The sequence below is a fragment of the Lates calcarifer genome, linkage group LG16_LG22 (assembly GCF_001640805.2).
Source record: "Lates calcarifer isolate ASB-BC8 linkage group LG16_LG22, TLL_Latcal_v3, whole genome shotgun sequence".
In the NCBI taxonomy this organism is placed as follows: Eukaryota; Metazoa; Chordata; class Actinopteri; family Centropomidae; genus Lates; species Lates calcarifer.
The window spans coordinates 23,140,526-23,155,616 of record NC_066848.1 but is presented as its reverse complement, the minus strand read 5'-3'; the positions used below and the strand labels follow the sequence as shown (position 1 = coordinate 23,155,616).

Below are 15,091 nucleotides of genomic sequence, written 5' to 3'. Positions count from 1 at the left end.
TGTATGTATGAATGTGAGGTAACATTTAAATAGACTGTAAGAAGTTGAATCATTGGATCACAATCCAAACAATACACTGATGTTGACATAGATGTTCTAACAAGTGGGTCTGGGTCTGCAGCAGCACCACAAGGCCAAAGTCAACTGCAGTGAGTTGCATGAGTGTCTGCAGTCATTGTTATAGCGTTGATACCTTCTGGGAGCCAGAAAAAGTCCAAAATGACACAACACAGAGACGGTGTGAGGCCAAAACCAAACACTGACTCAGACCAGACGAACAATGCATTCCATCCTTTTTGGAAGGTGGCCGCTTCAAATTAGTGGTGTTCTGGACGAGAAAGGAGGTTTTCTTTTTCCAAAAACAGAGATCCTCTGACCTGTGATGTCCTTAGATCTGGGTGCGGGGCTCTGCGGTGCTGCATGATCAAACGGACAGTCTGTGGGCGCGCTCCGGTGAGCAAGAATTCACCCCGTCATCTTAATAAAGGCTCATCAGTGTAACCAAGCGGAGCTAGCAGGGCTAGTGTTGCTAACACTGCGACCCCACGTTATCTGCTGTGGGCCAGAGCACAGGGGAGACTGAAGACCTGGGCCTGACCTCAGCCAGGCAGGAGGGGGCCGACAGGGTAATCTGTGCCCCATCTTGAGGCCTCGATCTTGGGTGAGAGGACCAGAGATAGGGGGAGGAGGGGTGTGTGTGTGTGTGTGTGTGTGTGTGTGTGTGTGTGTGTCTGTGTGTGTGTGTGTGTGTGTGTGTGTGTGTGTGTGTGTGTGGAGGGGGGTTGGTGGTGCGGATGGGACAGCAGGCGGTCTCTTTGAAATGGATGCCTGCGCAGGACATGAAGTGGACACGGCCAAGGAGGGGATGAACGGTGAGACAAGGAGCTATTCTTCTGGAGAGCGAGTTGGGAAAGAGGGAGGGATGCTTATCTGTGTGTGCATGCGCGCGCGTGTGTGTGTGTCTAGGATTACCGAGAGGCGAGCCACATGCGCTGACTGAGGGCTCCAGCGATGCCATTTCCTGCTGGCAGGGGTCTGTGTGAGTCAGTCTGGTAGGAGCGCAGAAGAAACAGCACCTGCAAACACACACACACACACACACATCATTTATACATGAGCCATATCAGCCTAAATGCGTCTCTGTCTGAAAAGTCTCTTAGATTCACAAACTACAGACACTGATACCAAAAGGCTAAAACCAGGGGCATGCTAAAACTACTACAGTATGTGTATTGGGTGGCATGGTGGGTAAGTGATTAGCACGGTCATCTCACAGCAAAAAGGGTCCTGGCTTCAACAGGGATCTCTCAGTGTAGACTATACAAGTCAGATGTCAATTTATCATGTGATGCACACGTCCAGTTCAGTTCATCTTTATGGTCAGATTAGAAGTCCATTAGGAAAAGGACCAACAAAGTACAAGAAAAAGAAAAGAAAGAAAAAAAAGAGAGAGAGAATATCCAGACAATTATCCAGACATAAAAATCTGTTAATACTAAGGGTATTTTAGCTGCCTACTAGTGCTACACCTAACTTAACCTTAAAGAGAAGACAGAGTGTGTTATCCCTTTTGCTCCAGGGAACCATCTTTTTTGGCACTTGAGCTCTGACCCCTGTGAAATACATGTGTGACTTAAAAGACTTGCAGTAACTGTACAGCTTGTTAATGGTTTCTCATTGAAGATCAAATCATTCTTTTCATTGTGGCTGATGTGACAGTGTGAGAATGAGCCAGTTTGTAGCAGGTGGACTGATGGTTGGGAGTGTTCAGCGGCCAGGACACAGGCTGACTGGCTGACTGGCTGGCTGGTTGGCTGGCTGGCTGGCTGGGGTGTGTATTCTGGGCCTTGGTAAGTATACTCTTTAAGCCGGGGCCACGGCCACAGACCAGTAGGAAGCCATTCATTATGCTGTGCAGGGAAGGCAACGTGGGGAAAAACCAGGCCGACCACGTAGCACCAAACCTGGCCACTGAGTCCTGGCCTGCCCCTTCTCTTCTCCTGCAGTCTCCACGCCCAGGCAACACCCACTGGCTCACACAAACAGCTTCCACACCCCTGGGTCCTTCTTCCTCTCGCTGTCAATTTTCTAAGGGCTTTTCCACCTACAAGGAGCCAGTGTTGGAGCTGATTCCCAAAGCAAATATTGAATCTGAGTGATTCCACTGTCAAAAACTGGTTCTAAAGAATCAGTCTCATTTAAACCAGTCTCTGCAAATATTTGCTGATCCTTTCAATTCAAAGAATGTGTCTCCAATTTCAGTGTGCGCTCCAACCAGTTTTGGCAGATTCCCAGGTCACAGCTACACCTGTAGAGAACTTCAGTCAGCAAATTTACACATTTGGCCGATAGACACAATGATCTCTTGATGCATCTTGTGTTTGACAAAGCTAACTAATTGTTCTAGCAGTGTCTCATCACCCTGTTTGTTCAGTACAATGCTACCAGAATAGAACAATCTTGATGACCTATGGTGGACCTGTGACACTGGTTTTGGTGGTGTGCAGCCTTCAGCTTGGAGTGCCTTCAATCAACAAAATCAGCTACGTTATAGCCTCTTGAACCTGCTGGTGTAGAACCAGGCATGACATTATGTTGAGGGCAGGGTAATGTCACCATACAAACCCAAACAAGACTGCAAGCAACTGGAAAAATCATGAATAGTGAAAAAAGTGGGGAGGTTTAATCTTAGGAAAAAATGGAAAGATATTAAAAATGTTTTCATCAAATGTGGTCTTGGATGGTGTACTGACATAAATACTGTAAACTGTGCATTGGAGGTCAACAGATCATCAACATCAACATCTGGCATTAATCTCAACAACAATCTTGTTTGCGGTGATGTGGAAGTTTCTGAATACTCCTCAGAATAATGAAACTTGTTTCTTGAAAGGTGTCGAAACTTGCAAATCAAAGAAGATTCTCAATTGTTTTTGGAATACTTCATATGTTCAGTGTTATTACAAGCATTTATGAAATCAGAGGACTCATAAGGAAGCACCAGTTGGTTAAAAGGTTGGTTCAGCACCAAGGGCGCCAGTACCAGCACTGGTTCCAGTCTCAGTGGCAGAGACCTACGTCTTCATTCCCTCTGAGTGCACTCCACAGTTACACCTCATCCACCGGGCTGGGAAGTCCCTGCATGGGAGGCTCAACCAGCTCAATCCAGCCCAGTGTGGAGAAAACCGGAATATTTATAGAAAATGCAGCCTCCCTGTTCCTCCTCTAAAAGACAGAGTACAGAACTACTCCCCATGTGGGAGGAGATGCTGGGATTGGCTCAAGCTAAAATGAATGGGAGACGATAAGACGGATGCACAGAGACCTAGTGCAGGCTAATTTACGTTAATAAAATTTCAAGATTTTTTCCTTCAGATTACCGCTATAAGGCATGATGCTTCAATTAGTCCTGCTACAACTACTACGCCTGAATTTATCATGTGAATTTTTACTCCTTCAAACCTATCAACTATACCACTCCAGAATATATTGAAGTGAATTCAATTTTAAGAAGACAGTTAAAGGTGCCCTGTGGAGTTTCAGTTTGGTGTTTCTCACTTAAATGTATTATATGTATCCGTGAGGTCAAAAAAACATTTTGAATGCATTTTTTTAATGCAAAAAACACAAAACACAATTAAATAAGACCTTTGAAGCCCCTGACCTTAGTATGTATGGAGACTCACTCTCCACTCACTCTCACTCTTAATTTCTCATTCATTTCTACTTTAAAACAAAACAATGAGCTGAAAGATGCTAAAATGCTAAGTACAGGTGATTTGATCCATTATTAATATAAAGATACTGAGTGCAGCTTTAATTCCCTGATTTACTCTTTTACTCTTTGATTTACTATATGACTACAGTAACAATCAACTGCCCTCTAGAGTTTTGAGTTGCAATTTTATGGAGAGAAAAATTCTGGTGTGGCAGTGCTAAATAAGAAAAATATCAAAACCTATTTGTACGCCTTGTTTTCTAGTGAGGCGTTTAACTACTTGTGTGTGTGTGTGTGTGTGTGTGTGTGTGTGTGTGTTTTTTTTTTTTCTGTGTGTGTGTTGCAACAAGCCTTACTCCTCTTTTGGGCCCGGTAAAAATAGTGGTGGTGGATGTGAGGTCCCTTCAGACTCTGTTATCAGGCTGCCCTGCCGTCCCTCCCACTGCCGCAACCACAGACTGACCACACGCGGCAGCGAGCGCACATGCACATGCACATGCACACACGCAGACACAAACAGAGACACGCAGACACAAACAGAGACACACACACACACACACACACACACACAGCAAGTGCAAGTGCAAATAATTGCACACCAATTCGTGGCTCAGTCCAGTAAAACACATGCACAAAGAAACATATAAATCGGCATTCACATAAAACCAGATAGGGGTTAGGCAAAGTGTGGACGCGCCCAATTAGGCAAAAAGAGATTCCAATAAAGACGGGCTAAATATAAAAGAGAAATAAACACACTCTCTTACTCTATATAGCCGTATTCTTGCACAAACAAAGCTTCCATATGCACTCTAGACACCAAGTCATACTCCCTCACAAATGCATATGCACATGGGCGTGACAACCAAGTAATTTAGTGGTGTGTGTATGTCTGTGTGTGCACGCAACAACTGTGTTACTACATCTTTGTCAAAAGTTAGAACACTGCAACTCAAAGAGCCCCCAGGGAGCTGTTTGTTATTTCCATTATGTCCTTTGAAAGGTATGTATTTTTGAGTTGGCAGCATGTGTGTGTGTGTGTGTGTGTGTGTGTGTGTCGATGTGGAAGGCCGACAGTCAGTAGTCCCTTGCCATCACTAGTGAGTCACTTCAACAACAGTAGTCAGTTCACTGTCTCTTAACCTCAAAATTTAAACAGAATTTCATTTGACTTTTGTTGTTTTTTCGTAGATTCAGCTATAAAAAGAAACTGGGACAGTTTGCACAGTTACCGTCTTTAACAAGACTCAACTACATAGTCAACTACATCTACCCTGAGGAAAAAGTTTAACCTCTGATGACAATTACATATTACCCAGGGATTTTCTTTGCAGTCCACAGTCACTCTTACTTCAATAATCATACTTTCTTAAGATTTAAAGCCAGTGCAAGTTCTGATTTGTTTCATGTCAAAGTATTCTGCATTGACCTTAAAAATATTAGATTTTTCATCTTAACTCTTACTCTCTTTTTCAGGATCTTTGAACCACATCTCATGCTCTTCGTCAGAGGATAAAGTTGGCTCACTTATGATTGTGTGACCTAGGTATAGAAGCAAACCCTATGATGAAGACTGTGAAATGTGGAATGTGAAAGCTCTAGAAAAAGCTATTAAGTGGACCTTGAGTAACCTTAAATTATTTTGCAAATCTACCAAATTAGCTAAAGTCAGCGTCCCTTGCCTTCTTAAGGAGTTGGCTGATAAACTGCAGGGGGTCTGTGAAATTTGATGGCACTAGGGATTCAATATTATGATCAGATCAGTACTACCTTACTACCTTCAAGACTTCCTTGTGCAGACTTCAATACATTGTTACAACTTCAAGGCTTGGGTCTGACACAGTATCTAACACCTGGGATTCCCTTAGGATTATATAAATCTTATGTCATATTAAATGCAGGCTGTCTGGGTTTTCAGGCCCACACATTCTTTCACTGGTTCAACCCTGAGGGTTTTCTCAGAAAGCCCAGGCAGACCACTGGCCAAAGGCAGGAGTCAGAACAGCAGACCAAAGGAACATAGTTGGAAGACAGCAGGGAAGAATGCATCTGGGAAAACAACACAAACATCACTGCTGCCAGAGAGAAGGAGACAGCAATACTCCTAATTCTCAAGCCTCCTTCTCCTCTCAGTCTCAGTCTCGTTTAGCCTCTGTTGTGGAAATACACAAAGGATTACATCCGCCGAGTTGGCCCTCCTCAAACCACCACAGGCCGCAGCTTTAATACTTCTGGCCCGTACCAGGCATTGTGGGCCATGGCTGTTGCTGGCGCGTGTCGAGAGTGGAGATCGGTGTCGGGTTGGTTTAGTGCCGGTCTGTCCGATGGGCTTGTTAAGCTCAGTTCTGGTTGTATCAACAGAGGTTTGGGGCATGTTGGAGTGACAGAAGTGCTTCCAATGTTTTTTAAGATGTTTTATCAAAGACAAGAGCCTTACTCAGGCCATCCAGAGGACAGCGCTGCTTCAAATGAAACCAGGCCAAATCAGATTGAACTTAGCCTTTCATTCAAAATCAGTCAGCTAGTTTCAACTTATCTAATCATGATTATTATCCCAAAGTTAAATGGATACGTGACATTAAGTATCTTATTGTTAAACGTTGCCTTAAAGTTTCACCCTGGCAAAACACTGTGTCTATAAAGGCCTGGTCACAGGAAATCGCCATAATCAACAGATTTACTAAATTAGAACCTTTTGCATCAAGCTCAATTCTGATTAAATTTGACACTTAAATTTGCACTGCTGATCTACAGGAAGCCATCTTGACAGAGTAGACCTGGAGAACCGGAGGGTCCAAATTAGCGGAAGATTTGATAGCTACACAGCTGTGCTGCACCCCACACTTTTATTCAGTTTTGCTCTCCCATAGTAAAAACTGTTCCACAAGAGTCATGGTTTGCAGACAATTATGATATAGACGTTGACTGTAAAAATATGTCTCTTGAATAAAAGGCGTTAACTTGCTAGATAGCAAGCAGATTAGCAGGTTAGCAGTTTGCTAACTGACAGTTGGCAAACTACCCTAGAGAACTAGCATGACTGATTAGCGCTAGAATTTTTCTAGGCTACGTGCAGTCGCTAAATCCCCAAGCTCCTAGAACTATCAGATTCATGAGGACATGCCTGTTCATGTCACTGTGCTACCTTCTGGTGTGACCAGGCCACTACAGAGCAAAAATTTTTAATTTGGGCAATGGACTAAGCTTGTGAGATATGCAGCAAGCAGTAACCATTACAGCTACATTCAAGTGTGACAAGCCACATTTCCATCAAAATTTCAAATGCATTACCAGAAAATTTGCAAAAGAAAATGTGGATTAGTGTATCTTTCCGTTTACTGCAGTTATGCGAATATTAGGAGTTACCTCATGAAGATAAACAGCAGGCGGCTCTAATTCTCTAGTTGGGAACCAGTGACTGTATATAAAGACAGAAGGTGTGTCTCCACTTTATGCCACTGTATAAAATATACCAGATATGAGCACTGCCATGTTTTTGCTGGTGACGTCATTTAGACCCACGGACCAATCGCCAGTCCATCACAGCTGTCAATCATCACGTTTCACTTGCTTATTACAGCATCAAATAACTAATTAAAACCAAAGTTATTAAGAAAAATGAACCAGAAAACACACATGAACAAGAGCTACCTAAATATTTTAGTTTGGCTCATGCCCCTGGTTTATGACCTGCACTGCAGCCAGCCACCAGGAGTGACCGAGATGTTTTGGCTTCACTTTTGGGAGCTGTCATGGTCTAGCTCCAGGGGCAAACCAGATAGCCGAATGGCTAGAGTGCGTACCACGTGGGCCCTAGTGGTCTGAGCAGGCGGACCCCTGGTTCGACTCCTTGATCTGGCCAGATCTTTATTTCATGTCATTCTCTCCCTGTTTCCTGTCTCTCTCTCACTGTCCTGTGCAAAAAAAGTCTAGCTGTAACTGATTTACAGCTTGAATCCGTAATGCAATGACATAGAAGAATTTACAACATATGGAAGAATTAATTAAGGTTGGAAGTGGGTTTGGCTGGAAACACGTTCTTGTGTGTGGGTATCAGACCCCTTCACTGTGTGTGAGAAAGTCAGCAGGGTGGTACAGCGTGTCTCAGTAGCTGTGATGGTTCCCAGCTCCACACTTGGCCCACTAACAGTTGTTCTTTGACAATAACAGAGGAAGTCATTTCTTCTTCCAGCAAAAACATCTGCTACCTGTTACACACATGCGCGCACATACACACATAGAGTAAACCACGCATATGAACATACATTAGGTATCTCCCAAGGCTAAACACAATGTCCTCATTATCACAGCATAAACACATCTCCAGTATGTGGTGTACATGCACAGACATACTCCCTTTCTCTCTGTTCATTCATTTTACTGAAGCCTGCACATCTTACCTCACCATACAAATAAGTGCAGAACATTCTACACACACTTCATAGCATGCATGATCACTATCTCCTCTACCAGTGGCTGTGTGTGTGTGTTCACTGCAGACCTCTATCTCTGTTTCACTATGTTTAGAACACTTCACCTGCATATAGCTTTACAGCTCCTGCCATAACAGTCCTACCTTCTTCCTACAGCCAAACAATCCCTAAATATCTGCATCCATCATCTCCATAATGCCCCCACCCAACTACCTACACACCTGCTATCTATAGCGTGGTTACAGATGGTCCATACAGATATATATAAACCTATCAGGACTGCTGCCAGTAACTAAAAAAACCCACTTAACCAACAATTCATACCTCTTATTCTGCTGCAACATAATTGGCAGTTCATGACTCATTTCTGTGCTTGCTATCTAAGCATTCAAATTGATTTAATCAGTATTTGTTGACCATTTGTTGTATTTCTATTGAGGAAAATTCTATCTTTATTTTGTGCTGCAACATAATTTTATAAAAATCTTGATATTTCAGTAATTCATGTTATCGTTCCGTCACCCAGCCCTTGTATAATGTGCTTATTAGTGAGCTTCAGAGGTGCTAGTAACAGATATTGTTGTCTTTGGGCAGAGCCAGGCTAGCTGTTTCCCCATTTCCAGTCTTTATGCTAAGCTAAGCTAATTGACCACTAGCTGTAGCTTCATATTTAGCACACAGACATGAGAGTGGTATCAAGATTCTCATCTAACTCTTGGCCAGAAAGTGAATAAGAGTATTTCATTCGATTCACACTATTCTTGTGATTAGGAAGAATCAGTAATGTTCCCTGTGTGAAATCCACGCAGCAAATAATAACAGCAGATACTGAATATTAATACGAATTGAGCAAAATGACTATAAATAACAGGATATTACACATTATAATAAATCTGAATGTTACACAACTGAAAACTTTCATTCATTGACATGTGACATAGAAACAGGAAGAATAAATCTGTTACTCTCTCTTTTGGCCCAATAAGAGAGATTGTATGCATAGATCCGGTGAAGCTGAGCAGTGTGTGAGGGTTAATGGTCTGATGTGCTTTTGGTGGAAGGAAAAAGGAAATTAAATGTCTAAGGAGGGCCTGCAGGCATCAGCTGTTCTATATCCCATACAGATATTTTTGTGAATGTGCGAGTGTGATGTACTGTAAATCTCTCTCTCTCTCTCTCTCTTCTGGATGGTTTAAGAAAAGGCTCAGATGAAAAGAGAACAGGGACAGGGTTGAAGGGGCCCGAGCAAAACTGGGAGTAAAAATGAAAAGACCAATCCTAAACTCAGTCCCTTTTCCCTAAATGCACCAATCACAGCTAATATTTCTGTGTCTTCAATTACATGTACTGCTCTAAGTTACAAACTACAAAGATACTTTGATGACAGCATAGCAACAGGACCCCAGTTAATGGCGTAATTGTGGTAAGAATCACAAGGCACCGTGTCCTATTCTCTAATAAAATGACAGTGATTTGTTGTAATTGTTGTAATTTGTGTTATTGCTGAAATGGTTAGTCAATTAATCAATTAGTAGGTCAAACAACTATATATAGAGATTTTTTTTACACTGGTTTACCATTTTGAAACTGTCAAACATTTGCTGGTTCCAGCTGCTCAAATGTGAGGAATCTGGCTCACATGATAATAAACTGAATTAACTAGCTTCTGACATTTTACACATTATATCTGTGTCTTTTCCTGTCTGCCATTACAACTGTATGTCTAACTGAATATTTTTTGTAAATCCCTCTTTGAATTATGCACAATACATACCTTTGTAAGAAAAAGTACACTGTTGTAAAGCATTAAAAATATATGTGTTCCATTCTGTATTATTTACTTGAGCTACTATAGATGTATATAGTGTATAGCAAAGTGACATAAAAACAGATAGCAAACAGTAGAGGGCACACGTGACAGGACAAAGAAACTACCTACTGTTACAACATTTATTACATAAGACTCTAAATTACACAGAAGAACATATGATCTCACCCTTTTGTACAGGAAGGGGAGACAGATGGAAACAGACAGAGTAAGTGAAGAAAAAGAAAGGCAGTAGAAACCTAGAGAGACAGAGGAGAGCAAGGAGAGCAGGAGACACCAAGAAATACATTTTAAGGGCAGAGACAGACAGTAACAGAAGAGGAAAGAGATGGAAATGGACAAATGCAGAAACAGATCAGGAGACATCTGGGGAAGCTCCACACATGGCGGCCATGACAGGAAAGCAAACTAAAGTCCACTCTTCTCCTGAAATCTCCTCTAAGCCTTTAAGAGGCCCACCTTCCCTCCCGCTCTTCCTCCTCGCCATCCTTGCCTTCATCCCACAGCGGACCTCCCTGCAGTCCAGACCGCTATCAAACCAGAAGTGCTCCATCAAATCTTGAAGAAAACGGTGCAGTTTTCATTCTTTGTGTTGACCCCTCAGCCTGGGTCTTACCACTCCACGCCCCCAGCTCCCTCACCGACCCCGTCAGTGTTGTTCAATAAAAGGCCGGGGAAACTCCCTATCCCCCTTTTCCTCTGCGTGTGTTGATATTACCAGCAGACTGTTTGGTTGTGTTTGTCAGAGTGTGATGACAGAACTAAACACTGGTATTTACCCTGCGATAACCGCCTTGTCTGGACAGGCTCTGTGTGGAAGCTGGGTGTGTGGGACTGACAGAGAATGAGTGCAAGTGTGCGTGTGTGATTGTGTGTGTGTGTGTGTGTGTGTGCTAAGGCTCGATGTTCTGCTTTGTGAGGGTGTGCACATGCACATGTAACTGCTTTGATGATTGGATTTTATATTTTGTCTCTGTTGCGTGAAAACCTCTCAAGTGAAGATTTTCATGTTTTAAACTGAAAGAATTTAAAGGATTATAAACTCATTTATAAACTGAGGACATTAAATTATTATAAAGTTTAAATATAAGGCTGCTTTAATTATTCACAAAGGTTTAAATTCTGGATATACAGTTGTATCATCATCATGCATGAGAACATATATATATGAGAGCAGTATATAACCTGTGGTTATTGGTACCATAGCAAGTTTAACAACTTATCAAATAATCCAAGTGTCCAGTTTTTCTTGCCACTGTATGTGTTTTTAATGAAGCCTGCTGAAATAAATAAGGATGGAACCTCGTTCAATATGAAGCAAGAATTTTATTCAAACTAAAACAGATCAGATTAAGAATTTATACAGATCTGTTTAAGTTTTCAGTCAATCAATAAATCATTATAAAATCTTGAACTGGAAAATTGTGATAAATACCCACTACAACCTCCTAGAGCCAAAGGTTACATTTGAGATAGTTATAATAACTTAAAACAGAGAAAAGCAGCAATTCATCATATTTGAGAAGGAAGAATGAAATAAAGTTTTTTGCTTGATAATTTACTTTCACTTCAGTTTTACTTTCACCAAATTCTAATCAGTTCATCTTTGAGTCCAAGTGAAAGTGAACTGTAATCGAATTCCCACTGGGAGGATCCTGATATATCTGATAGATCTGAAGAAATTCCTTTAAGGTGCTAGAGAGATATTGTGTTCACACGAATGGGAAGCATGAACACTCCGAAAAACGGAATGCCTCCAGCCACAGCTGTGACGCACAAATTCAAATACTCAACTTGTCTGACTTGTATTTTATGTAGTGCACTATGAAAATGTATTTGATAATATTGCCTATCATGGGGAGGGGCCTGCAGCACATTTTAAATATGTGGCTGAGTGTGTATAGAATATGTAATATGTATATGAGTGTTTATTCATGCATGTTGATGTGTGTGGGTTCAGACCTGCAGCAGAGTCCCATGGATGTGGTTGTGTTGGATTCTGGGTCCTGGCTCTGTAGGAAGCTCCTGCAGTAAAGACTGGACTGTGGACGGGACCTGGGTGACCAGCACAAAGGGGACGAGGGCCCGAGCTGCCATTTCTCTGGTCCGATACACTGCAGAATGACTGCATCTGCAGAACACACACATACACACGTCAGCAACATTAGTGCCATGGAAACGTACGAAAATCATGGAAAATGGATAGCTGCATTGTTTTCATAATCTTTTAGTCTTGCATTATGTAACATTTTGCCTGTCTGAGTTAATGGTGCAAGATATAAAGTTTCCTATTATCACAGGTCATGGGTTGTTATTGTAACTGTTGAGTTCAATTTATTCTACAGCTGTAACTTTGTTATGAAAAATAATGTAATTACTCTGTGTGATATTATTAATTTTTGTTATTATTCTGTTCGGCAGTCATATTATGTCATGGACAAATTCTCAAGTTAGGAATGATGACCCATGACTTATTTAATTTCAGACAGTTGGTCAGTATTTTTATGCCTGTTACATAAGATCTCCATCTTTCTCCCTCTCTGTGCCTGTTTCTCTCCACTTCCCTATTATCTATCCCAAAAAAATATGGAACCTCAACAGCTTCTAGGCCAGCAGATGACCAATAATCCCAAAATCAAATATTTTCAAATCATTACCTAACCAGCCAGGAAATAACCATTCCATTTTGTTTTTGCCCACACACACGTCTCTATCACACACACATGGTAATTTACAGTATTCACTGGTGATGGAGAATGTGGCCAGTCACCCTGAGTGCAGGCTAAAATTAACCTTGTTTACAAGCTGATAGTCTTTCCATCTCCAGTGTCATAACAATGCCATCGCTGACATGAGGGAAGGACATGACCAAGACCTGAATGAGATGAAAGGAGGAGGAGTGACACCAATGGAGAGGGGCAGAGAAAGAGTGCCTGCTACTGAGGGAAGTAGGCAATGTCAACATACCTTTCTTCATATATGAAAAAAAAAAAATAAATAAGCTGTAGTTTAGAGTTTGAGAAATAGATGAAAAGATTGATACCACTCTCATGTCTGCTAAATATATCTCTGAATCCATGCTACACTATGACTTTAAAAAATACTAGTGTGCAAACTGTCTTCTGCAGTGTCCACCACTTGGGGGCACCAGAAATTTTGAAGTTTCATACATGGTGCATTTAAGCACAATCTATGCATTAAAAAAATATTATTGTAACATGGGCCACATCTAAGCAGGCTGCACTAAATGCAAAACACTAACATGCTGATGTTTAGCCGGTGTAATGTTTACTACGTTCATAATTTTAGTTTAGGATATTAGCATGTTAACAGTTTAGGGTTTAACTAACACAACTTATGGCTGAGGCTGATGAGAATCACATTAGTTTTGCAGGTATTTGGTTATAACCTAAAGTACTGGAAAAATTGAAAATCGGACCTGATCATAGCGCTTAAGTAAAAGTCAGGGGGTCACCAAATTCAGTCTATCTGTTCCACAAATGTGAACCTGATGGTGGCACTAAAGTAAGTACTAGGAGTTAGTAGGATTCATCATCTGGGAATCATGAATGTTTATACACAACTACTGCCAATCCACATAAGAGACACTGAGATATTTCTCAGGATACCCAAAAACTTTGACCTGCTGGTGAGGCTGGATGAGTGTCAGTAGGATTCATCCTTTGGGGACCATGAATATCTGTACCAAATTTTGATGGCAATCCATTTAAAAAGATATTTCAAATTGAACTGAAGTGGTGGGCCAACAGACCAATCAACATTGCACAACTAAATCCATGCTGCTATTATGACAAGAACTTTCTACAGAAGCTCAGGAGAGATTAAACAAATATTGATCGAAAATAAGCAACTTCCACACCAGGTAGAGCACTGTTCAGCATATAGTTTATAGCACTGTGGTAACTTACCACACAAACATAATCACAGAGGAGGCAATGCTGCTGTGACAGCTAGCCAGAGCCTGCCTACGAGGTTCAACTGCTACACATTTTCTTTTTAACTGACAAGCCTTTGGACTTCCCGATTTACAATCATTAAGGCACCATCGTCCAATCCACATCACACGTGTCACAAAACCTGACCTCCGGCATGGCTGTCATTGTTCTCAGATCCAGAGGTGGTGCAAGGACAGTGGCTGAACTGTCTTCACCAGACTGACTTATATCAGAAATATGTGAAAAATATTGGTCAGTTTAATGGACATAATTATGTTCCAAGTGGCCTTTAAGAAAAGAATTGTTTTATATATTTTATTCTGATCATTACAAATTTGAATTTGGAATTTCAAAATGCTCACACAGAAAGGAAAAACATGTGAGAGTCTAAAGAACAGAAGACGACACATACTGATGCCCAACACAGGCATGTCTGTTGGGGTTGGTGTGGGTTGAAACACTACTTAAAAAATGCTTGTGTGCATTGGCCTTCAGGCTGTGTACAACACAAAACAACATACAGCAAAGGAATAAGCACTGAGTCTCAGTTCAGGGCAACAACTGGGTCTTGCACATGTATGGAGGGCATACCTTAAATACATACTGTATAGTCACATGGGAGCATAGCCAAGCACACACTCACATACATGCAAAAGAGCAAAAGTCAGAAGAGGACGAGGTGGTGTGTGTGTGTGTGTGTGTGTGTGTGTGTGTAGGTTGCAGGCTGTTTATAGGGTCTGTAATGGCATTAAAGTGGGTGGTGGAGGCCAAACAAATGGCTCAGCTCCACTGTGGAAAATTCAGCAGAAGGTTCCAGAGAAACGTGAAACACCTATCCATCACTACAGTGGTATGCAGAGATGAAAAGGAAGCTTGCTTTTTTGGCTTTGGTATGAGGGAGGGCGAGACAGGTTTAAAGACACAGAGAGATAAGCCTATAACTACTTTCAAATAATTATGGACATGTTTTTAATTTTCTGTGAGCAATGAAAATAATTTGTCAAAAATCCACTGCTGGTTAGAATAGAGACAGGGAAATATATGGACTTAAACAAAGAGAGGGCTGTGTGGAGAAACAAGTCAACTGTCAACAAATGCTTTTCCACCTGCTGTGAACATGCCTCCCTCACACACAAGCGCGTGCACATACACATGT

The 15,091-nt window shown here is 41.6% G+C and overlaps 1 protein-coding gene across 1 annotated transcript in view; it reads right to left on the bottom strand.

The window, feature by feature from the left end:
* The window catches only part of thada (THADA armadillo repeat containing), an 86,602-nt gene that overhangs the window by 31,488 nt on the left and 40,023 nt on the right, over positions 1–15,091 (bottom strand). The window contains 2 exon segments of the mRNA XM_051076651.1: positions 973–1,076; positions 11,942–12,110. Coding sequence (XP_050932608.1) covers positions 973–1,076; positions 11,942–12,110 — 273 coding nt within the window.